The sequence below is a fragment of the Rhinolophus ferrumequinum genome, chromosome 13 (genome assembly GCF_004115265.2).
Source record: "Rhinolophus ferrumequinum isolate MPI-CBG mRhiFer1 chromosome 13, mRhiFer1_v1.p, whole genome shotgun sequence".
Classification (NCBI taxonomy): Eukaryota; Metazoa; Chordata; class Mammalia; order Chiroptera; family Rhinolophidae; genus Rhinolophus; species Rhinolophus ferrumequinum.
In genome coordinates this window covers 19362054-19385645 of record NC_046296.1, presented here as the reverse complement: position 1 = coordinate 19385645, position 23592 = coordinate 19362054, and the positions used below count along the sequence as shown (strand labels likewise).

The 23592-nt window shown below is 57.4% G+C and overlaps 1 protein-coding gene across 4 annotated transcripts; it reads right to left on the bottom strand.

Moving 5' to 3' along the window:
- Nucleotides 1-328: 328 nt before the first annotated feature.
- Nucleotides 329-20663, bottom strand: LOC117032731 (cytochrome P450 26B1). Of its 4 annotated transcripts, none has more exons than XM_033124340.1 (7): nucleotides 20585-20663; nucleotides 19144-19765; nucleotides 15455-15679; nucleotides 6447-6722; nucleotides 6042-6197; nucleotides 4142-4426; nucleotides 329-3771 (listed from the first exon to the last, which is right to left on the bottom strand). In XM_033124340.1, exons 2-7 carry the CDS (start codon nucleotides 19345-19347, stop codon nucleotides 3379-3381), a joined length of 1539 nt encoding a protein of 512 aa, XP_032980231.1. In that variant the 5' UTR covers nucleotides 19348-19765; nucleotides 20585-20663; the 3' UTR covers nucleotides 329-3378. The 4 variants fall into 4 exon arrangements, with proteins under 4 accessions (XP_032980231.1, XP_032980230.1, XP_032980229.1 ...); XM_033124339.1 differs by having other exon boundaries at nucleotides 19144-20270; nucleotides 20585-20661; XM_033124338.1 differs by lacking the exon at nucleotides 20585-20663 and having other exon boundaries at nucleotides 19144-20403.
- Nucleotides 20664-23592: the final 2929 nt, after the last annotated feature.

Below are 23592 nucleotides of genomic sequence, written 5' to 3'. Positions count from 1 at the left end.
GTCCAGCACTGAGACACCTCACCCAACTAGTCACGGCCGTACTGGGCCAGGAGAGCTGGCTCCCAGCTGCCCCATCCTCCAGCGGTAGTCCAGTTACACCCTTTCTTCCCCTGTTCCTCGAAAGACACTGCCACGGACTTCTCTGTGCTTAGGCATAAGGAATGGCAGGCTGGCCTCATAGGACAAGTGTTTCCGGGAAGCACTTCCTGCCTAGCAGGTGGGACTGGGCTTTGCTGAAGGGAACATGGGTGTGTATGGTGTGTGTGGGGGCGGGGGGGGGACCCTTTCAGTGAGGCTGAGAAGGCAGAGACCAGAGAGCCAAACAAGGGTGAGTCCCCACGGTTTATTATGGAAGCCTATAAAAGAGCCACAATGAGTACTTTCAAAATCACAAAATGCACAACATTCATTTTTTAATATGCAACATGGAATATTATATACAGATTAAGACCACATGACAGCAAAAACACTCACACGGCACAAGTTTCACATCACAACAAAACACACAAGTGCTTTTTCAATATTAAAACAACTGTGATAAAAACATATTAATATTTTGAACCATGTTTACAATAGAGAAAAATTCATATTTTACTAAATAACAAATATTTAACAGCAAAAACTTTATACTAAATATCTATTTTGAATTATAACAAAAATAGTACTTATAATAGTTTATAAAGACAGACACAAAATTATAACATTTATGAAAAAAAAAGTTTTGTGTATAAAATATTATAGCCATCTGGGCAGGGTCAGGATGGTGCCCAGAATACAAACGCCAGCGCCCAAATTCGAAAGTGCTTCAATCTGCAAGCCCGTGGCAGGAAGAGTTTTGTGGGGTTTTGTCTTTTTAACGTCAAGTTACAATAGTTAGGAATGGTTAAGTGAGAAAACATCACCCATCTAATGCTATGTCTATAAAACCTACACACACACACACACACACACACACACACACACACACAGAGGAGAGATGGATGAATTTTGACATTGGAACCCTCCTGTCAGCCAGTCAAGAGCTTTCTTCAGTTCTCCACTTGTTGCCTTTGAGACCCAGCGGGACAAATGATCCTTCTTTCCTCCCTCACAGGGATCCCCCTCAGCCTTGTCTCTGCCTCTCCCAGGCTGTCACTCCAACAGAAGGACACTGAAGCTTTCCAGAGCCTTCCAGTCCCCCGCCCCTCTCCAGGGTCAGGCCCGGTGGGCTTCCTGTCTGAAGCTGCACTTACTGCATTCCTAGATACTCAGTCAAGACCCGATGGTTTGGGGCAAGCTGGATCAACTTGAAGGCACATGAACCTTCCAGACACTGGGATTTTTTGTGGGTGCACCATGCAGCTATTTTACAAGCTTTGAAGAGTCTTTACTCAGTTTTGCCTGTTTTTCAGAATGTGGAGAAACGGAGAGATGTTACTACGTTTTTCAAAATGTCTATTGTTGCCAATAATGTTAGGAATACAGTTTTTTTTAACAGTGAAAAAGTAGGAACCAAATGAAACACTTGAGAACAGGGGGTTATAGGACAGTCCGGGGGGTGGGGTTAGGGGCCTTTGAGCCCTTTCCTGTAAAGTCTCCCACCAGGTCGGTGTGAGTGGGGGCGAGAGTTGGGGGGGGGGCGCCATCTGATCCGCCCATTCGACACCATCAGAGGCGGCCACTGAGCAGTAACAGTGGTCACTGCTTGGAGAGGCCATTAGGGGGATTAATGTCCTACATCTTCTTCTGTGTTGCTGATATTCTTATAAAGAGGATTCACTTTTCTTATAACAACAAAAGCCAACAGAGAAACATTAGAAAGTGAAGAAAAATCCAAAAACAGACAAAATCACTGAAGACTCACCAAAGGTCCCAAACCAGCCCCGGGAGGCATTCTACATTGCCAACACTCAAAATGCCGGTGGCAGAAACTACTCCTCTTTCCCCTGGCCAGCCAGTTTTCAAGCAAATCTCTTCTGACAAATCACACATACCCTCCTCCTCGGCTCTGCAGCCTCCCCCGCAGCTGCCTCTAGACCAGGGCAGAGGCCTGAGTCAGCTCAGAGGAAGCGCTGCCTTCCAGACTCACCTCCCCTTGCTTTCATCTCGTCCCCACACCCCTGAGCTGGGCTAAGCAGACAGTGGCATAGAGGTGGGAAGGGACTTCAAGGACATCTTTCCAAGGACAAAGGGTGAGGGTTAAGGAAGGGACAATAGAGGCCCTTGCTCCCCATCAGAAGAAAGAACCCGTATCCTTCCCCATACTCACTAGCTGAGTGGGGGGCAGCGGGAGAACAGTGACTGTGCAGGAGATGGTGGCAGCCTCCAATCCTCACAGTTTTGCCAGAGCAGGGAGGGAGGCATTGGGTCGTCTCCCCATCTCCACCAGGGCACAAAGGCAGAGGCGCTGGATTTGACCCCAGGAGTGCAGCTCTGAAGTTGAACCCACAGAAAATCTAGAGCCTGGGGGAGCTGCTCAACCCTCAGCCAGGGAGGGCTGGGTCACTCGCAGAAGTCCTTCCCCAGGACAGCTGGGATGGAGGCTAGGGGACAGAGGAGATCCTATTCCAGTCCCCGGTAACATCAAGATTCGGTTATATCAGTGAATAAATACAAGCCAAGGACCTTGGGTGTGTGGAACAGGGGAGCAGAGTGGGCTCAAGGCTGCCTGGTGGGAAGGTGTGGATGTCAGTGCTGTGTGCACGCCCAGGGCCACCAGGGAGGTGCTGGCAGGACAGAGCCTGGGGCTCCTTTGCCCCAAGGTCAGAGGAGAGAAAAAGTAGCAGCAATAGGTAATTTCAAATGTCCAAACTGGCAAAGGGGTGGGATCCCTCCAGGCTGGCTGTAACCCCTGCCCCCGCCAAGAGTGGCTATGTTCTATACCAGAACACTGTTCCTTGGCGCACACCCAGGGGGGCATGTGCCCCAGTCTGAGTAGAAGCAGGAGGGGGAGCAGGGTGCTGAAGAGGCCACCTCTTTTCCTCCCCCACCCCATGTCAACCACTTGACCTCAAACTAAAAGGGTCCAAATGAGATGGGAGGGGAGGGACCAGTGGGGAACATCACAGGCAAATGCTGCAGTGTGAGCTGACTGACGTGTAACACTGTAGTGGGCATGCAGAGCCCCCAGCCATGCCCTGTCCCAGGAACTCAGCTGGTGGGAACTGGAGAGAGACTGGGAAAAGCAGGGGCCAGGAGGAGTGCCCCGTCCCCCAGAAGAATGAGGCCCTTTTGGCTTTGGGTAGGGTTTGCCAGGGTTGGGGGACAGGGGAGGGCAAGGTATGAGGGCCGCTCCCCCTTCCCCGGGTTCCAGCTCCCTCCCACACACAGGTTTCTACCCTTCCGTCTCCTCCCACCCCGGCCTGGCTGGGCTGAGGTGGGGGCGTGGGCCAGGTCCTGTTAGACTGTGGCGCTCAGCATGGCCTCCGTCTCTGGCAGGATCTTGTTCTGGTTGGAGTCCAGGCCAAAGAACTTGACACTGAGGCCATCCACGGGGTGCAGAACAGGGACCAAGGTGATGCGGGGGAAGGTCCGGGAAGCCAGCTCAAAGCGGCTCGTGCTGGCCAGCTCCACCGCCAGCACCTTCAGGAACAGCTTGGCCAGGTGCTTGCCCAGGCAGGTCCGGACCCCACCACCGAAAGGGAGGTAATGGAAGCGGCCATCCTTGTCTTCACTCCGAGCCTGACCGAAGCGGTCGGGGTCAAATACGTTCACGTCTTTGAACACGGGTGCCGTGTCATGGGTATCCCGGATGCTATACATGACACTCCATCCTTTGGGGATCTGGAAACCCTGGGGGCAAGATGGGGCGGGATGGGGTGATGAGAGCCAGGGAAGGTCTGAGAGGGCCCAGGACTTCCGGCCTGCCAGTCCCCCACCCAGGTGTTCCTAGACACACCCCACTGTGCCCCCCCCCCCCCCGACCTGGTCAGCACCCCTCAGCATGCTAGTCCAGTCTCTTATCTACAGAGTGTCCACATGCAACTTCACATATGACACCCAGGCTGGCTTCATCTGACCCAGCATTTGGGACGGGTCTCTCCCATCAGACTGAGGTACCCTGAGGGGAAGTCTGGTCTTTCCCATCAGCCAGCCCCCACCCCAACCCCAAGGCAGTGCTCCCCTGGGCCCCTGAGGCCCAGTCCCGAGGGCCCAGCCTCACGTCAAGCTCGAAGGTCTGCAGCACGGTGCGGTAGCCGCCAGAAATGGGCGTGAAAAGGCGCATGACCTCCTTGATGACGCAGTCCAGGTAGTGCAGTCCGCTGAGCGTGTCAAGGCGCAGTGTGCCCTCGCAGGGGCAGCCGCCACTGTGCAGGATGCCCTGGGCCCGCAGCTCCTCCCGCAGCTTCTCCAGCACAGCTGGGTGCTTCAGCAGCTGCATGATGAGTGACGTGCTGGCACTGGCCGTGGTGGCATAGGCCGCAAAGATCAACTCCAGGGTCCCGTCCTGCAACGCAGAGAACAGGCACCATTAGCCATCTGGATTCAGCTGTGCAGGCCCAGCCTGGGGGCAGCCCCACTCTGCCAGGGGCCCCTGTGCCCCAGAGTCAGCTAGCTGGATCCTGCCCACTTCCTCTGAGCCTCATGTTGCTGGGCACCTGGGCCATGATGGACACAAGTCAGAGGGCCAGTCCCCTGACTCGGCTGGAGATACAACTGCTGTAACCCAGGGCAGAGGCGCTAGCCTGGAAGTCCCATGGGGTGGGGCCACTTCTTACTCACTGCTGGGTTCTGGGGCAGTGAGCCCCAGCAGCCTAATAAGTGTGGTGAGCTCACAGAGAAAAGGAAAAACTCCCAAGGAGCTAGGCACTGTGTGGGTGAGTGGGGTGCGGGGTGCAAGGTCAAAACGCCAAGCTTCCAACTTGCAGCCCCAACTCCTTCCTCAGTCCTAGGAGGACAACGGGGTTTGGGAGGCAGTCAGGGGCCACACTCAGAGGACAAGACTGCAGTGAGAAGGCTGAGGGGAGGTGGCCCACAGAGGACTTAAAAGACTCCTCCAGGGTTCCCTGGGGAGCAAGGAACCTGGGCCACATGTGCCCCATGGAAAGGCTCCAGGAAGTCATCTCATTCCAAACCCTGCATTTTACAAATGTGGACACCAGGCCCAGAGAGGGGAGTGAAGGACCTGGGTTCCTTACTTGCCATGGCACCACCTACAAGAAAAACTTCTTGTGAAATAGTAAAGTCATTCAGACTTACCAGGAAGAAAGCTCAAGCTAAAGAGGGGGAAGCAAAGACAGGACGGATAGAGAAGTCTGCGGTAAGTCTCTGCAGGCACCTGGCAAGCTGTGGGTGGCCGAGTCTAAACAAGGATGAACTTGGGTCCCTTCTCAGGTGGAACATCCACCCTACAAAAGGGGGGGAAGGAAGCCCTTCTCGGAGCCCAGTGTGGACAGTCTTGGTGCTGGCAGCCTAACTGGGCTTCACCAGTGCCAGGCAGGGTGGGAGGGTGTCCAATGCCACCAACTTGAAAAGGCTGATGAGAAGGGAAGAGACCCAAGTTAGGTCCAAACACCCCCAGCTTTTCCCCAATGGCTGGGCTGCCCTCAAGCAGGTGGCTTCCTCTTCTGGACCTGAGTTTCCCTAGGTGACCTCCCAGGGCTACTGAGACCATGAATATGCAAAGAAATAGTGAAGACTGGAGGGAGGGGTAGAGGGGTCAACAAACACCACTGACATTGAGTCCATTCAGAGGTTTCTAAGGGCCAATTTCTCACATCTTTTCCATCTTTTCCAAAATGGTAGATAGAACGGTGAGCGGAATGGAGAGCGCGGGGCTCAGTGTCACAAGGACCCTCTCACCACGAGGACTGGGTGCACAGCAAGTCGTGGGGAGCAGAGGGGCAGCCCCACCCATTGCGTGCACTGCAGGCAGGGATATGGTCCCTCTTCAGGTTTAGCCCCCAGACTCATGCAGTGACGGCCACCACAGCTGCTCAGAAACAGTCCCTGTGGAAAGGGACTAGAAAAGGTAGAAGTGGCCAGTGCTGTCCCACTCTGGGGCAGCCCCAGGGTGGGGCCTGTGGCGCTCGCTCGTGCTGCCTGGTGGGAAGGGCCCCCACCTTCAACTCCTGCATGGTCATCTCCTTCCCGTGCTCCTTGCTGCTCTCAATGAGGATGTCCAGTGCGTCTGCGTAGTCCTTGCCCTGCGTGCACTGCAGCTTCTCCCGGATTGCCTTTTCCAAGCCCTTCTGCAGGGTCTGCCGTGCCTGAATGCCCTGAGGGGAGAAGGGGACCATCCTGTCACCCAAGGGGAAGTGCAGGGCCACCATGGGCCTCCTCCCAAAGTGGGGCGGGGTAGGGGACGCCTATGAGAACTTCCCTCTCATTCACAGAGACCACCCCGCCCTCCCACTGACACTCCCCTGTCTCTGTGACCAGTGACTATCTTAGCAATAAGGCACCCCCTCCCTCAAGGTGGGCTCATGGATGCCCATCTCCTCTCCTCCCTGGCCCTGGGTGCTCACCCGCCGGTAGCCACTGAAGGGCAAGTCGACAGGCAGGGAGAAGACGTTCTCCACAAATTGCTGATAGACCTCAAAGAGATGGCCAAGGTCCTCTTCAGGAATGCTGAAGCCCAGGAGCACGCGGATGGCCATGCGGAAGGTGAGCTTCTGTGCCTCCTGGTACACGTTAATGGCCTCAGGGCGGCTGCTCCAGGCACGCAGCGTGTCCTGGATCACCAGCTGGATCTTGGGCAGGTAGCTCTCCAGGGCCTCATGGCTGAAGATCTTGGAGAAGACCTAGAGGGCAGAGAGGTGGGCAAGCTAGTCAGATAGGCTCCAGCTGCCCATGAAGCGCCTGGAAGCTGGTGGAAGCACGGGTCCCATGGCTTCAATTGGGGAAAACAAGGTTCTCACCGGACCAAGCTGCCCCCTCAGCCTCCACCACCGTCCCCTTACTTGCACCCGTTCTGAACCCCTCGTACTGCCTGTGTCTTGGTGGGGGGTGGCAGGGGAAGGGCAGGATTAAAACATAGTTCCTATGTATTTTTATTCAAAGTCAAGATCTTCCTCATCACTCACAGGATGGCCTGAGCCATTGGCTCTTGTTTTGACCCTCAGAAAAGCCCGGACTCCAAACGGCAAAGCCCTGGGGACTGGGCAGTCCACTTGCTAATAGGTGTGTGGCTGTACTAGCCATGGGGGCAACACAGAGGGGGCTGGGCAGGACTGGAGGGGAAGCTGCCTTCCATTGCAGAGGCCCATTCTTAAATTCCCAGGCCACAGGACAGAAATACCCAGGAGGACGGTGACACAGGTGAGCAGACTGCACAAGGAAGAGGTGGAGAGCAACAGGCTCTTCTATTCCACTGACAGGAGAGCAAGGGAGTCTGAGGCTAGACTGCAAGAAGGGCTTCCTGAGACCCAAATTTGCTCGCTCTCTCTGGAAAACACCTACTGGGTAGAGATCCTAGGGAGTTTGCTAACAGCTGTGCCGTCAAAATGCCTTCAGTGTGGGCAAGTCTGGAGGCAGGAAGATGGGGGCAAGGCTTTCTACCCCGAAAGATCGCAAAGGCAAACAGAAGCCCTTTCAATTCCTGGCATCTTCCTGGTCCATTTTCAGTAGCCAATGAGTGTCTGTTGTTACCTCCCCTGCTCTCAGTCCTTCTGATTCCTCAGCCACCCTCTCCTTCCCCTCCTCACCGAGATGCCCCTGCACACGTCTGTCATTCTGCTGTCTGTCATGCTGTTGTCATAGTGTATGGGAGAGGGGAGAATGGTAGCTTACTTACTGATGGCCTGTGGGTCTCACATGTAACCAACCACCTCCATTCCGCCCCCCCGCCAGCCGTCCCGCGTTCCCCCTGAGTCTAGAGTCCAAAGCAGAAGGCAATGCCCCCCCACCAGCACCAAGGGGAAGGTCATGGGAGGGGGAGGGGCAGGGCAGGGGAAGGAGACAAATGTTCCTCCAGCCCCCTTACCCTGCTCCAAGCAAACCACACACACGCGCCCACCCTCCCCTTCTGCCCCCCAAACACAACCACCGCACAAACTGTAAATGTGAGAATTTCCCCTGCAGTCAGCTCGAGGAGGAAAAGGTAACATTTTCCTGGCCTCAGCCCTGCATGGCTAATGGGAGGGCTGGTTTGCAGAAATAACAGTGCTGGCCCTTCAGTGGCCCAGCCAGGCATTCACAATAGCACTTTCATTCCGAAATTCCCCTTGGGCAGAGGGAGGGAGGGAGGGAAGGAGGCCGCCAGTGAGGGGCAGAGAAGCCAGCACTGTTTGAGGCTGCTCCTGCTACGGAGGGACAGCTGAAAGGTAGAAGAAGGATGGGAGATGGCCAAAGGCAGCCCAGGCCTGGATGGGTCACTCACACCTTGCTCAGTGCAGGGTCCTGGGAATTTGCAGGGAGGACTTCAGCTTCCGCCCCCCTTCACAGGGTTAGGGATAAAGGCAGTGCTGTCTGCCTCAGCCCCCCTGCCCTGGTGTCCTTAGGATTCCAGGTTCAGCTCTTGGTCAAAGAATCTTATGGGGTGAGAGTGGAGGCCTTGTCCCCAGAGCCCAACACCCAGCTAACCAAGGGCCCTTACAGAACAGCAAAGAGCCCACAGGGTGAGCAGAAAGTGGCATGTGGGAGCCGAGCAGACTTATCAAGGAAGCAGAAAGGTAACTGTGGCTACCAGGCCTCAGTGGGAAGGCTGGAGGTGGGGACAAGCAGGGACAGGGAGGCCATACCTGGCCCACAGCCAGCCAGCCCAGGGCAGACTGAGAAGTACTGTCATGGAGGGGACAGGGGCAGGGTCTGGCCAGGGCCCCCAACACAAGGAAGACCTGGGTTCAAAGGTGGGGTAGAGGGGGCAATATGGCAGAGGCCACACTGACCAAAACCAGCCAAGGCCAAAGCCAGCGAGGCTCTAACATGCAGTGGAGTGGTGGGTAAAGGCAGGCTGGGTGCTCAGAAACCTGAGTTTTAACCCAGATCATCCACCAGCTTACTGTGTGATCACGGCCAAGTTTCTCCCTAGCCTCAGCTTCCTCATCTGTAAAACAATGACATTGAGCCAGGGTGACCTCTTTTTCCTTCCAATGTACAGCGCATATCAACGCCAGTATCCACGTATCCCTAAGTAGAGGCTATCCCCTCAGAGCAGCCCAGAACCTGGCACTGCATGATTCACCCGCTAAGTGCCCGCCAGGCCCCCACTCACACACCCTCCATGGGCTACACTGGCCTAGGAGGGGCCATCCCTGGGTTACCAAAGGGCCCCCAGTCCCTCCCCAAGTGGCCAGATGGAACCCACAGACAAACTCTGCCCTGCCCCAAAGGTTACATTCCCTGCGCCCTCTAGTGATGGCCACCTGAATAGTTCCTTCTCAAGCTTTGGGGCCAAGGAGGACAGGGGGGACCAGAGGGGACCTGGGACTGAGCAGAGGGACTCCAAGGGCAGGCAGTCCTGACCTCACCTCTAGGTGGGAAGGGGTCCTGAGCAAGGTCAGGAGCTGGAATGAGGCCAGGAACCTGCAGGCTCCCCAGGCTGGGGCTTCTGAAAAGACAATTGCGACCAGGAGCAAGGCTCTTATCTTGACCCATCAAGAAGTCTAAGTGGATGTTCTGGGGTCCCTTCTTACCTGGCATGATTCTCCTCAGAGCCTCCCTGAGGTGGAGAAACTACCCAAATGAGTAGCCGAGCAAAGGCAGATTGCAGGCACACCGGGACCAAGGGGCTTCACTCCGAGGTCACCAAGTCTGCACCCCTGCCTCTAGCCCAGCTATTCCACAGGCACCGGGCCTCCCAGGCGCCGGGAAAACTCCAGGGCCTCATCCCTGGGTCTGTGCCCAGGGTTCACAACGTGGGCACTTCCCAAAGTCAGGGCAGCCCAGAAACCACCGCCCACCACAAAGGCCAAGAGGAGGCGGAGGTGCTGGCCAGGGCAGAAGAGGCTGACGGGCGGGTGGGGTCAGGACTCGGGCAGATGGGAAGTTGCCCGGTAGAGCCACTCAGTGTGAAGAGGGGAAGGGTTCCCGGCCCCCGGAGCTGCCTGCCCTGACCACAGTAGTAACAGGAGCCAGGGCTGCTTTGTCTCCCTCTGGGGCTTCCCTCGGAATTCCCAAAAGTGAGCCAAGAATGTCGGACAAAGGTCATCGGAAACCAGCCCTGGCCCAGGCAAAAACCCTGCAGAGGGAGCAGCAGGTACGGACTTCCCACCAGGGTTAGTGCTGGGGAGAGCGAGGGCAGAGGGTCAGGGAGACGTGGGAACTCCCAGACATAGACCCGGGCAGGGTGCGCCCCTTCTGCAGCATGTACTTGGAAGCCCTCCCCCCAGCCATGTTGGTTTCCCCAATTACACCACTGGCTTGGTTGTACCTCTCCGCTGAATGAGAGACAATTCCACAGTGAGGTGGGTGGCGGGACCACCAAGGAGCTTGTCAAGGCTCAAATTCCTTGTAATTGTTTCTACAAATCCTTCCTCCTCCTCTCTCTGGACTCCCTGGAAGGGGAGTTGCTTACTGAACCCCAACGGCCCTGGCCCTGCGTGCTGACCTGCCCAGCCAGAGAATCTCCCCCTTCTCTGTCGGTGGCTATGGATGGTCAGACCCATGGACAGGCAGCCTTGGGAGTGGGAAGAGCCCAAGAGGGAACCCACTCCCTGGGCCAGTGACTCAGACGGGTTGGAATGGAAGCGGCTGCCCGGAGGGGTGGGAGTCTGGGTAGGTCACCCCGCCAAGACACCAGAGCCGTGGCCTGCGGAGTGGAAAGAATAACAGAGGGCAGGCAGGCAGCTGCCGCGGCAGCTGTCCGCACAGCACAGGGGTGACGCCAAGGTGTGTACTTTATACTCAAGAGGGAGGACAAGAGAGGACGTCATCTTCCCAGATGCCTGGCATTTCCATTGGGCCTCAACTTCACCCTGGCTGCCTCCTGAGCCAGTCCCTACCCAGCCCCTCTGGCTTGCAAGGGCTGGACCAGACACCCCCCTCTCACCCCCCCCACAAGCCTGTGCATGCCCCTCTGGGCTCCCAGCATCTGTAGAAACAGAGTATCTGTCCCCCATTTGCCTCCAGCTCTAATCGGCTCCCCTAATTGTTCCACACACAACGAAGGCATTCGGTAGGGTGGGAGGGAAGCATTTGGAAGATACCTGCTGAGCCACAGAATGCGAAAAGGTTTGCCCACTCATTCTTCTTCCAGCCATAGTAAAACCCCCTCGAAAAGCTGAAGTCCAAGGGGAAAGAGCCTCCCAAGGTCACAGTCCAGGGCACGACTGGCCACACCTCCAACATCCCTGAACCCCCTGGCTCCCATCACCCCCAGTCCCATCAATCTGCCCTCTACCATCCTGGGGGCTCTGAATTTATCTAAGAGCCCCGACAGGGAACCTTCTATCTGGCCCAAGTTTATTCTCAGGGCAAGGCCAGCTGTTTTGGCTACTGGTTTGCTCTCAGCATTTCTCAGCCCCGGCCCTTCTGCCTGCAAACCTAGAATGGATACAGTGGTGGCACAGGAGAGTCAGGGTCAGAGCACACCCCGGTCAGACCCCCTCGCCCACTCCTAACCAAGACCACAGTTGTCTCCCAAGGCTGGAAGCTTGAGCAAACACATCAGCATCATAGTCTTGGACCCCTCCCCGTCCTGGGAGAAGGACACAGAAAGGAGGGAAAAGAGAGGGCGTGACCCCCACTCCCACCGGACCTACCCTCCCACTGCCTGGTACAAGGGCATGCAGAGGGAGGCACCGGCTCCCAGACGCCCTGGTGGCTGTGTGTGGGCTCCCTCCCCCACTGACCTTCAGAGAGATCCGCTCCTGCCACCCGCCCCCTCAACAGCTCCTGTGCCCACCAGCTGGTGCTACAGTAACAGCTGAAGGGCTTCAGCTGGCAGAACAAAGGCCTATGATAGGGGGTCCTTCCAGTAGTAGGGCTGCCTGGCCCATGCCACCGGCCTTCCCATTCAATGCAGGTGGGAACTTCTGCCCTGAGCTTGGTGGACAGGATTCTGAAGTCAGAGGCAGTGCGCTGGTCCAAAGGCCACCTAGAGCTAGACCAGGCTGGCTTCCCCCAGGACCCTGCAACCATGGGTCCTCCTAGCGCTGCCTGCCTAGAGGCACCTCCTGGCCTCACCATCCCAACACAAACCCCAGGATGCAGCAACCCTGAGCCTGAGCTCCACCCCTAACCAGGATAGGGCCCAAAGGACAGGTCAGCAAGGAGCAGTAGGTGGGCTTCCTACTCCCTGCCTCCAAAGGCTGGGGAGTCTTGCCCCACCTCAGCCTCTGGCAGAGAAAGCTTTGTAGGGAGAGGTCCAGGTAGGAGGGGCAAGAAGACCACTCCTGGGTCTCCGCAATCCAGGGCTCCAAGGCCAAGGTGTGTCCCCTAGGATGCTCTCCAAGTTCTGGGAAGGCCACTGTCTCAGGTGCCCTGAAGTTGCTGGCTCCTTGGTGCAGAGGCCCAGCCCTGTCTCTAAAGGAAGAGGAAATGCCTGATCTCGGTGTGCAGGGCTGGGCACTGGAGGCTTTCAGAACTGTCCCTGACTCCTTATCTGAGTCCATGTCTGACAACCCCGCAATCATCCCTACCAGACTCCGTCCTCCCTTCCAGAACAATACTCCAACCTCTCTGCACAGAAAAACAAAAGGGAAGGGGGCCCTCTCCCATCCGTTAGAGACACTCCAGGCCCCAGGGTGAGGGAGGGGTAACAAAGGAAGAGGGACAGAGTTTGGCGGTGGCTATAGGGACACAGGCCTGGCTTCCGAAGAGGATTGTTAGACTGGGCAAAACTTTCTGGACTTTCTCCCTGGCAACCCCACCCCTCTTGAAACTAGATGACCAGGATTACCCAGGGCCAACACCTGGAGTGCAGCGATGGCTGTGAGGAGCCCCTTCTCAGCACATCTGGTCAGACCTCCCAGAACAGGGGTGGGCTACCAGCCCCAATGGAAACAGTGACGCTCCTCCTTCCCTGCCAGCCGGGCTCCTGCACACCTGGGCCCCGCTTCCTGCGAGTACATCCTAACCAGGCCTAGGCCTGGCCCAGCAGCCTGCTCTCCAGCCAGCTCCCTCACTGCAGCATGGGCTGGACAAGGTAGTGTGAGTGGCACCCAGCAGCCCCCACCCTGGCCAGATCGGGTTCACTGGGCATTGGGTCTGGCAGGCTGGCCATTCTCTCCAGGACCAACACGTGCCTCTGAGTATTCTCGTCTCATGCCCCTGGCTAGACTCCACTGCGTGAGGGAAAGGACCAAGTTTCCTGCTTTTATGTTTATACCTAACCCAAAGCTTTCTATTTAGTTCAGTAAACTTAAGTTCATAGAACACCAATTAGAGATTTGAGGGAAGGACCTTTCTGTGTACCCACTGAACGTAAGAATGTCTGTACAGGTCACATAGCAAGTACCACAACTAATACACACACAGGAGGGGAAGGGCCCCTGTGTTAGTTCCCTAGCCTGTGTCAGAATGAACTGCATTCTGGCTGCTCCCCATACCCAAGGAGCTAGAGGGCCAGTGGGCCCCATCTATGCCTCACTGGGGTCCCTAGTTTCTGCCCCCACTCCTGCCCACCCCTTCCTTCCCTGTGTATTCCTCTGATGTTGCTCATCTATGCCGTCCGTCTCCTTTCTCCTCCCCTCTTCCCTTCTCTCCAAATGGACAACGTAGGCTTTGGGGCTTTCCAGGTAGGCCCTCCCCACGTGGAGGCCCATAGTCTGGTCAGGCAGGGGGTGGGTGGAACCACTAGGCAATAGCCTTGCCCAGAAGCCCTCTGCACCCCAGGGTCTCACATTCGGGTCCTGACCAAGCCTTCTCCTCCCCCCCCAGCACTCCATCCCCCAGTTTCTGGCAGCCCCTGGTGGGAAGGACTAAGTAGGGCTGCTTGGCGGCCAGTCCAGTAACACCTCCTCCCATGGACACGGTGTTGCTGGCCCCACCTGCCTTTGCTTTGCCTTTCTCAACCTGAGTCTCAGTGTCCCCTTCTGTGAGAAGGGACAATAACTGCTTTCTTGTCAAAGCCTCTATAACGATAAAATGAAAAGGCAGTCACGTTCTTTGGAGCTAGGTTTGTGAGTCTCGGGCTCTTTCCTCAACCTTTGGAATGAGCTTTTGGTAGAGTTTCAAAGACTAAGAAAAAAAAAGTGTCCAACACATTTTAAAAGTCCCCATTCCTGAGCCTACAGCTCCCTCCCAGCCACTCCCCAGAACCCCTCCCCCCTCCCCCCATTTGACCCTGGGCAGTGTTAGCTGCTTCCTGCTTTAGTGAGGCAGATGGAGGAGACGACTGTAGAAGCCCCTTTCCAGTCCCTGAAATACAAGTTTTATGGGGGGAGGGGCGTTGCGGGTACCGCACACCAGTCCCCTCCATGTGATTTTTTCCTCCTTTTGTCTGCTACGGAGAACTACTCTTCGCCGGCAGTTCCGAAGCCATCAAACACTGTTAAGATGAATTCCTACGTTCCCAGAGACCACCTCACATGCAGACTTCCGGCGGAGGGGGCTACCCACAGTTGCCCCCTCCCCTCTCCTGGGTTCTTCCACTCCTCCCAGAGATTAGAAACTGCCTCTCCCTTTCCTTTAGGTTTCAAACCTGGGTGAGTCCTCTGACCCAATGGAAAAAAATGGAAGGAGGAGAGGTCGTGCAGTCTCCCCCACCCCCTTCTGGCCGCTTTAAGCCCGCAGGCCGGCGCCCCGCCTGCTGGCGGCTCAGCTTTCGGGTTACTGCAGTTCAAACAGCACGTGCCGCCCGCGCTCTCAGCCGCGGCAGCCGCGGCGGCTGCAGCAGCCGCGGCTGCAGCAGCTCAGCACTGGGAGGGGGGTGGGGAGGCTCGCTCCTTGAGCGCTGGCATGCCTCCTCCGCTCCTCTTCAAGGCGCTCGGGAAATCCACAGGATAAACACCCACTTTCTCTTCCTCTTGTGGGAGGGGGTAGGTGCGCTTTGATTCCCCGCCGCGCCTCGGCTGCTCTCATACCTCTCACCCTCCCCCCACCGTCTAGTCTGATACACAAGTGGTCCAAATTTCACCTGGCCCGTCCCAGACGCGGCCCTGCAACCACTGCCCACAAGGTGCCCGTAGCCCCACCCCCGACACCCTCACTTAAAGCAACCTGTGGCAGGAAAGCTAGGTTTGATTTTAGAATGATAGGTTGGAATTCCAAGAGGAAACGTGGAGCTCCAGCAAACGACCTGCCCTCTTCGTTTTCCAGTTTTGGGGAGCACGGTGAGAACAGATGATATGACTCCTCAATCCCCCGCACCTTCAAGCTCTGTCCAAACCACTCCCCAAACAGCCACCCATTGGGCCTGGTATCGTGCCCGGCGCAGTGGGCCAGCTCAATGGGCTGACCTGGAGGAGGCCTGTGCAAGCCCTTGATCTGGGATCGCAGCTGTCTACACAGGTAACCTACAGCATGGTTTGCAAATGGGGGTTCAGATTCGGGTGGAGACGTCCCCAGTGCTTCCAGAACTCCATAACCCAAGGTGGGTGCATGGGAAAAAGGGTCAAAGCACGGTTGGCGGGGCTTGGCCCAGAGCTCTTACCTTGCGCTTGTTGCGGTGGATGTCGCCGATGGAGTTAGCCACCGTGTTCGGGCCCAGAAGCATGCGTGTGCTGCGCGGCCACTCGGTGCTCACCAGGTGGTGCTCGCCCATGAGGATCTTGCGCACGTTCTCCGCGCCGGTCACGCGGATGAGCGGCCGCCCCAGCAAGTGCGTCTTGAACACGTTGCCGTACTTCTCCCTCCGCGAGGACTGGAAGCCCGAGCCCTGCGGGAGCCACACAAGAGACCTCTCTCAGAGTGCACATCACCAGATGGGAGGTCCCGGAGGCCCAGCCGCAAGGCCCAGTGGGGGAGGGTCAGAGACACCACCCGGGGCACCAGTCCCCTGCAGCCCCCGCCCCCACAAACATGCACATACGTTTTATTTTTCATAGCATGCACAAGAACTGGGAAGTAGGGCCTAGAGGATAATAAATAATACAAGGAGGCGGGAGGCCCAGGGGCACCCCGCGGGAAGCTAGTTTTTAGTAACGACTTGCGGGAAGGAAAAGGTATCCGGGACTGCGGGACCCAAAGCTAGAGCCTCTGCCCCCACGCCCCCCCCAAACACACATACACACACACTCCCACCCGTACCCCCCCCTCCGCCTTGCACTCCGGAGCCTCTCGAAATAAATATTTCCAGGCTCTCGGCCATGGGCTGGCGAGACCCCGCGGGGTGGCCGCAGGCCAAAGATTATTTATAGCGGTGAGCGGTCGGTGCCCGGAGTCAGTCACTACAGATGGAGGTGGGGGTTTCCTAAGTTCTCGGGTGTGGGCCGTGAAGGGACGGGCGGCTCTCTGAGGGCTCTGCAGGGTCGGGTCACGAGCCGAGAGCCGCGGTTTTCCTAATGCATTTTGCCCTGGAAATAACTGAAAAAGACTTTCGTCGCCGCCCTGGAGTTTGGAACGGGAGCGCAGAGGAAGGCGCTTCCCACAGGGCGGGGCAGGGATGGGCGGCATGGCCGTCACAGGTAACTGGATCCCCGGCGGTGGCAGCACGGGCGCTAGCCGAGAAAGGCTAGGCCCTGGCTCTGGCCCGGCGCTCTGAGGAGCTGGCTGGGCTGGTCCCGCGTGTACCGGAAACCGAGGGGACCTCCGACAGGTGGGGGCAGGGGCATCCCGCTCACCTTTGACGTAGGCGCTTGCCACCCGACCCCACATTAACCCTCTCCTTCCGGGACAGCACCAGGTGAGAAGGGGAGGGGCGCCACCTGTCCAGTTGTCCTGCCTGCCAGCCAACAAAAGTACAGATTCGGGCTCCAGACCCCAGGGGTTTTGCACTCCCGAAGGGACTGCTCGGCTTCTCTGTTCCGGGGTTGGTTCCCCTTTCTCACTTTCCTTTCTTCCACGGAAAAGTATTCTCCAGCTAGATGTGTACACACCCTAGCACTGCCGAAAAGTGACTCTGCAGAACCCCGAGTACTAATCACTTTTCCACATGCGCCTCCGGTCAGGAGCGCGACAGGGAGCGAGCCTGAGCGCCCGCGCCTCCAGGAGGGGGGCTGGGCTGCGGGGACGCCGCCGCCCCATTCCCAGGTTGGCGGGTCCCAGAGAACAACCCCCACCAGGCTGCCGATCTAGACGGCGTCTACCCCTTTAAGAGAAATCTAGGAGAGGGTGGAGGTGCGACAAAGGGGGGGTGAGGAGCGGGGTTCCCTCCCTCCGTCTGCTATACCCGTCTCCCTCGCTCCGTCTGACTCTCCGTCTCTCCTCTCCCTCTTTTCCTCTGTTTTTCTTTTCTTTCGACACAAAAGTTGAGCTGTGAATTTTCCGAGGTCGCCGCCGCCTCTCTCCCGCCCCCCCCCCGCCTCTGATCTGCCTAACTATAATTAAAGTGCGTTTTTTGTGGCATTAATAAAGAGTTATTTGTCCGCCGTTTCCACGGTCTTCACAAAGAGGACTTTCATAGGGGCGGCCGCTTGGGCCGTGAGTCCAATTTATACAAAAATGTTGTATTTTTAGCCCTGGGCTCTGTTTAGATGGCGCACGGTGGAAACGGAGAGCCCTTGGAGGTCCCCCCGTAAAATCTGATAAATGACTCCGAAAAAATAAAGCTGGGATTCAGAAGGCTCCCATTAACCCCTTCTGCGCTCCTCTACACGCATCCCCCCATTTCCCTCCCACCGCGGAGTCTAGGGCCCCAGGGGCAGATTGATGGGGAGGCGTAGGCCTGCTTCCTCCTCCCCATCTTCTGCTCTGGTTGGACGCTGAGCCCCAGGGGCCCTTGTGGGATTCGGAGAAAAGGTCAGGGGGACATTAGGGGGAGCAGAGAAAGGTCAGGAAAAGGGGGGGCGGTGACAGACCGCGGATTCCGCAGATTGGCTCTAACGAGGCAGAAGCCGATGCCCATGTGAGTTATTTTATTTCCTAAATTCTCGGCCAAAAGCCTAGACCACCGCTGCAGTTAACCCTTTAAGTGTGGTGGCACAGGATAGGCTCTGGGGAGTTCTTCATTGGGGGGCTAGTACTACTGGTTAAAGGGAACCCCACCCTGTTGCACGAACAACCCCAAAAAGAGATGGCCTCATTCCCGGACTTGGGATGACCACAGAGCAGAGGAACCTTGCGTCCCTCTCCCCGCCCTCACTCTGCTGTCACTTGACGCGGGGCGGGGTCCCTGTGTGTGTGAGAGGATTGCACGCGTCTGTTAATTTCAAGCCAAGCTTTCGCACTTCTAAACCCACAGGTTTCTGCGTTCACTTCCCGCCTCACCTCTCTTTTGTGCCGGGGATGTCCGTTTCAGTATGTCCATCCTTCCAATTCTCATCAGCTTCCACCTGACAAACACTCGTGCACACGCACACACAACACACCTCCCGCGGTTGACCCAGAGGCGACCCCCCCCAAGAAAAATACCTGGTGTGTATCAAATAGCAAAAGCGATTGTCTAACACTTGACGAGTTTAATTCTAGGTTAACCTCCCCATTACATACCTGGGTCCTGTTGCGGACGTGCCCACCCGGATTATCACCAGCTGTGTGGAGTTGTGCGGTGTCCAACAAACACACACATTCTCTATGGATCTCACACACACCTCTCCCAAGTTTCTCTCCCTTGCTACACTGTCCCCACCCAATAAGTAAATAGACCCTTTTCCCCGAAAGCAGACAACCCTCAGGTCTCAGGCTTCTCATTTTCCTTGGGTTACCTCCTTCCTCCACACCACAAAACACACACAATTTCTCTGACCGTGGCACAGGGCAGTTGTACCTGGCGCAGCCGGCGATGCGGCAGGAACACAGCCCCGGTCTCAAATAGGCAGTTTTGGCTACCACTGGTCCCCTCCTCCTCTCCCCTACTCAGTTTTCGGGTCTCAATGACACCAACAAAGCTCAGGAAGCCGACAGCTACTGGGGCCTGGAGGGCGAAGGGGAGGCTAAAGCGGACGCCCCACGCACCCCTGCTGAGTCGCCGGCGACTGCAGAAAGTCTGTCTTGGGATCCCTCTCAGGACCGGGGGTCTCTCTTATCAGCCCTCTGAACCTGCGCACCCAGCGCCAGTGGGCTCAGAACTACGCCGCAGGCGGGCAGGGGAAGCCCGGGAGGCGCAGGCAAAGAGGAGGGAAGGGGCGGGGCGGGGACCAGTGCCTTCAGGTTCCCGGCGCCCCCTGGCCGGCCCGCGGCTCCACCGGCCCTGCGCTCGCCGCTAGCGGACCCTGGAGAGCAGCGGAGCGAGTGCGCCCTTACCTGTAGCAGCCAGTGGCCGGTCTCTCCGATGAGCGGGAAGCCCATGGAGCCCTTGGGGATGGGCAGCTTGCAGCTCTTGTCGCGGGTGGCAGCCCAGCGTAGCTGCCACAGCTGCTGCGACACAGCCAGCAGCAGCGTCACCGACACCAGGCACGCGGCGAGGGTGGCCAGAGCCGACACCAGCTCCAAGCCCTCAAAGAGCATGTTGGAGGCCGCTGGGGGGATTGGCTGTGCGGGCAGCGGCGGGGGAGGGGAGGGCCGGACGAGAAGGGACGGGAGCGGCGGGGGAGGGGAGGCTGTGGCCGGGGGTCCTGGCACCTCCAGCCGAAACAGAGAAGGAGGAAGGGGCCAAGGGAAGGGGAGTGGAGGCTGCGAGGGGAGCGGAGAAAGGGAGAAAAAAAATTGCCTAGAAGAAGAGAGAGGAGACACGAGGCGACTCGGAGTGTAACTTTGTTTGTTTGTTTGTTTGTTTGTTCCCTTATAGCGGACTTAGGGGCTGCTCGAGGGGTGGTGAGATGAAGCCGTGAGTCAAGCTGGTGGATTAGCTCTCCCCGCAACCATCACACTCGGAAAACTTTGGAAAACTTTGTCCAGCGGGAGCCTCTCTCGTAAGCCCCTTCCCCTGCTCGGAAAAAAAAAAAAAGAGGGGGAGACAGAGGTAGCACAGAGAAAGTGCGATCGATTGGTCAATAGGTTCCCCCCTCAAATTCCTAGCTAGAAAAAAAAAAAGGAAAAAATTCTGAATCCAAAAATTCCAACGAACCCAGTAACTTTGGGGGCGAGGGGAAAAGCTCCCCAGCCGAGGCGAGTGGAGAGGCCCAAGCCCAGCGTCCCTGGGCTGCCCCGGGTGGCGCGCCCGAGCCCCAGAGCCGCCGCTGCACCCCCCAGGCGGGCGCGGCAGGCGAGGCGGCGCGGTGGCCGGAGCGCGGGTGCGGAGCCGGCGGACCGAGGCCGGGATGGGAAGCAGCCGGCGACAGAGCCCAGGGCGGGCGCTGGGGCGGCGGCGGGCGGGAGGGGTGAGGCGGGGTGGGGTTGGGGGAGGAGGTGAAAACCGGAGCTGGGCTATTGTATCAATTAAGAAAAGGCAGTCCGTCCCGGGACGCAGGCTTTCAGCTCAGGAGTTGCTGCTGGGGGAAGAAAAGGGGGAAAAAGAAAAGGAAGGCAAAAGGAATGAAAGGAGGAAAAGCAGGAGGCAAGATTTCAGGGCTGGTGGTTTTAAAAGCTTCTCTCAATGTGAATTTGAGTCCAAAGCCAGGCGATGCGTGTGTTTATATAGAGGCGGGAGGCTGCGCCGTGGGCGCTCCGCCAGCCCCCCCCCCCCTCCCGCGCGCTCACAAAGCCGGAGGCGTGGTGAGAGGCCGGCGGCCTGAGCGTGTGAGCGCCCGCTGCCGCCCGCCCCGCCCCGGCCGCCCGCCGCCCGCGCCCGCCGCCCGGGACCCACTTGTAGCCGCCGCAGGATCAAACTCAGTTCACCTCTTGCCTCCTCTTCCTTCTCTCCGGCGTCTCACTGAGCCGGGCACCTACAGACGGACGAGATGACACACACACACACACACACACACACACACACACACACACACACACGGTGCGCACTCGCACGATGCCCGCTTGGCTGCTAGGCTACTTCCCTTCCTCTTTTCCTCCCTCCCAGTTCCCCGGCCCCTTCCTCCCTCTACGGGCAGTCCCGCGTGGGCTGTCGCCCCAGCGGCTGAAGGCTTGGCGGGACCGCGGCTTGACTAAGGGGCACCAAAACCCCTGAACCTGTGCTCAGGGTCCCCAACTTCTATCCCGCGGAACCCTGCTGGCTCTTATCTCCAGGGACCCCTCCATCCTCGCATTTACCACTCCCAGTCTCTCCATCCAGGGTCCGTATACCCACAAATCTCCGATGCCAAGGTCTCCCCGCCACCCCCATATGTCTCTTACCCTACAAGACCCCGATGTTGCCCTCTCCCCGTCCGCTTCCCAGGCCGCCAACACTGCAGTCCCTCCTCTCGAGACCCCCTAACTTTGTAGCCCACCTCTGCCCCCCCGCAGCGTTGGAGGAACCCCGATGCAGGTCCGGTTGAGTGTCCCACGCCAGGGACAAATGCAGCGGCCCCAGCCTCTGGAGGCGGGAGGAATCGGGTACAAACGTTCATTGATACAAATGAGTAAATAAACATGCCGGGTGAGCGCGGCCACCTTCTCCCAGTCAGCCGCAGAGGGCCCGGCGCGCGTGCCTGTGCAAGATGTGCGTGTGGCCCGGGGCCGCACCTGTGTGTGCGCGCGCGTGTGTCCCTGGGTTGGCCCGACGTCTGGGGAGCTATGTGGTGTGTCTGAGGATTTCCGTGTTCTCTGCTGTGTGTCTGTGCATCCGTCTGTCATCTGGCCTCTCTTCTGGAGTGTCTGTGCTCCATGGAGTTGTGCGTGCCAACCTCGCCGTAGTCTAGCTTAGTGCCCGGCTTGCCCTCTCCGGTGTGTCCTGTTTCCCCAGCCCCCAAGTCTTTGTCATTCACTCTCGCACTCCAAGAGCGGACGACTTGCTATTCCACGTTCAGTTTAGGATGGTATGTGTGTAAACGAAACTAGACTTTCCTCTGAACACCTCCCCTGTCCCCAGTACTAATTCTATTTTAGAGTTCACTAGAAGAGAACGTGTGTGAGCCTCTCTAAGGTGCGAGCATATGTGCTGTCCCTCCCTGTTGAGCGCTTCCGAGGCTGATGTGGCGAGCGGAGATTTGAAAGCTGGTCTCTGGCTTCTAGCACTGGGTCATCTAGACTCTCACTCTCTGCCCTGGAACCCCACCTGGTGGACAGTTGTAGTACTACAGATTCCGGGGGAAGCCATTCCTGCTACCCCTTCCCTCAATCTCCTTTTCTGGTGGGAGATCCCCACTAGAGGACCTGCTTGTTGGCTCCCAAAGGGCTTAGACTTCCACCCCAGGAGGCTTGGGGCTCAGACACTCATAAAGGCCCTGTCAGGCCGCTGTGGACCCAGAAATACAGAGCTGGGGCACACTCTCACAATGGGAAGTTTCACTGGATAGTCAATCAACTCTGGACTGGGCACCCAAGAGTGGTGAGGCCAATACCACTCATCTTCCCATCTAGGGATGAAGCTGGGCAAGAATGGGGATGGAGAGATTAGTGAGGCCCTACTGTTTTGGAGAGCCCCAAGAATCCAGCCTCTCCCCCCGCCCCCCACTGCCCCTGCCCTGGACACTGGCCCTGGCCCTGAGGTGGTAAAATGGACAAGATGACCCTGGGGAACCCACCCATGGAGACATCCATCTCTGAAAGGATGGACACACAGCCTTATAGAGATGCAAATAAGTGCACAGGCAAATACTGAGCACACACACACACATACACAGGAGGCACATACACTTAGAGAATCGTTGTCAACAAGTTCAAGTAACACCTGCCTCCCAGCCACAACTTCCAGAGTCCACAAGAGGTATGTGCTGTGTGGGGTCACTCTCCCAGAAGTCTCCGTAAACCCATTGTCTTCCCCTCCCCCACCCCTATGTCTGGGGGATGGCTTTTGTACACTTTCCTACTCTCCTCCTGTTCAGGCGTAGAGTGGGGTTTGGGAGGGGGCATGAGGAAGTCATTCTGAGCCCTATTGCCCAGCCACCAAGTGGGCTCCTGGGGAATGTCCATGGACAGCATGGCCCCACAGCAACAGTTGCTGGATTTCCTAATTGGAACCATCTCTCTGCTCAAGTCCCAAAGAGTACTTAGGAAAAAATGAGAGGGAGAGCCATGGTATTATAACTCTCTCAGACTTGCCAGATATGCTGGGGAGAGGAGGAGCGGGCATGTTAGGAGGGGGCTAGTACAGAGAAGGGTCAGCAACCACCTTTGCCGGTCAGAGTCTATCAGAGGACATGCTTTCATCCGCATAAGATGGACTTCTGACCCTGGCCCCAGATTGAGCCTTTATCTAGTCCTCAGTCTCACTCGTAACCCTGACCCCTGAGCCTACTCCCACACTGCCCCTTAATCCTGGTCACATATTGACCCTAACCCTGACTCCTGACAGACCCCCGGTCCCATCAAGCATCCACCAACCTCACCTTTGGTCAAAGGAGTGTGGCTGCCCCTGTAGACTGGTGCAAAGGTGGCTCTGGGAGCAGGAGTGGGCTGCAGTTCAGAATATTTTTCTCACTCTGGCCTGAGAATCATCAGCCCGTTCCTCCACGAGCATCCCTCTTCCCCCCAGGCTGGCTGTAACGAATATCCCAGGAGCTCCTGGATACCCTCTGCCTACAACCCTCTTCCAGAGGGGCCCAGGGCACAGCCCCGGGCTTCAACTCTTGCCTACAGCACTCTGAAGCCTTGGCTCACAGCTTGCCTTCCATGTCCCTGTAGCCCTTCAGTCACCAGAAATCAGACAGAACAGACTGGGGGTTAGTCGTGGGCATGCTGGTTCAAAGGGAGCTCTGCACGGATGAACTTTGCAAA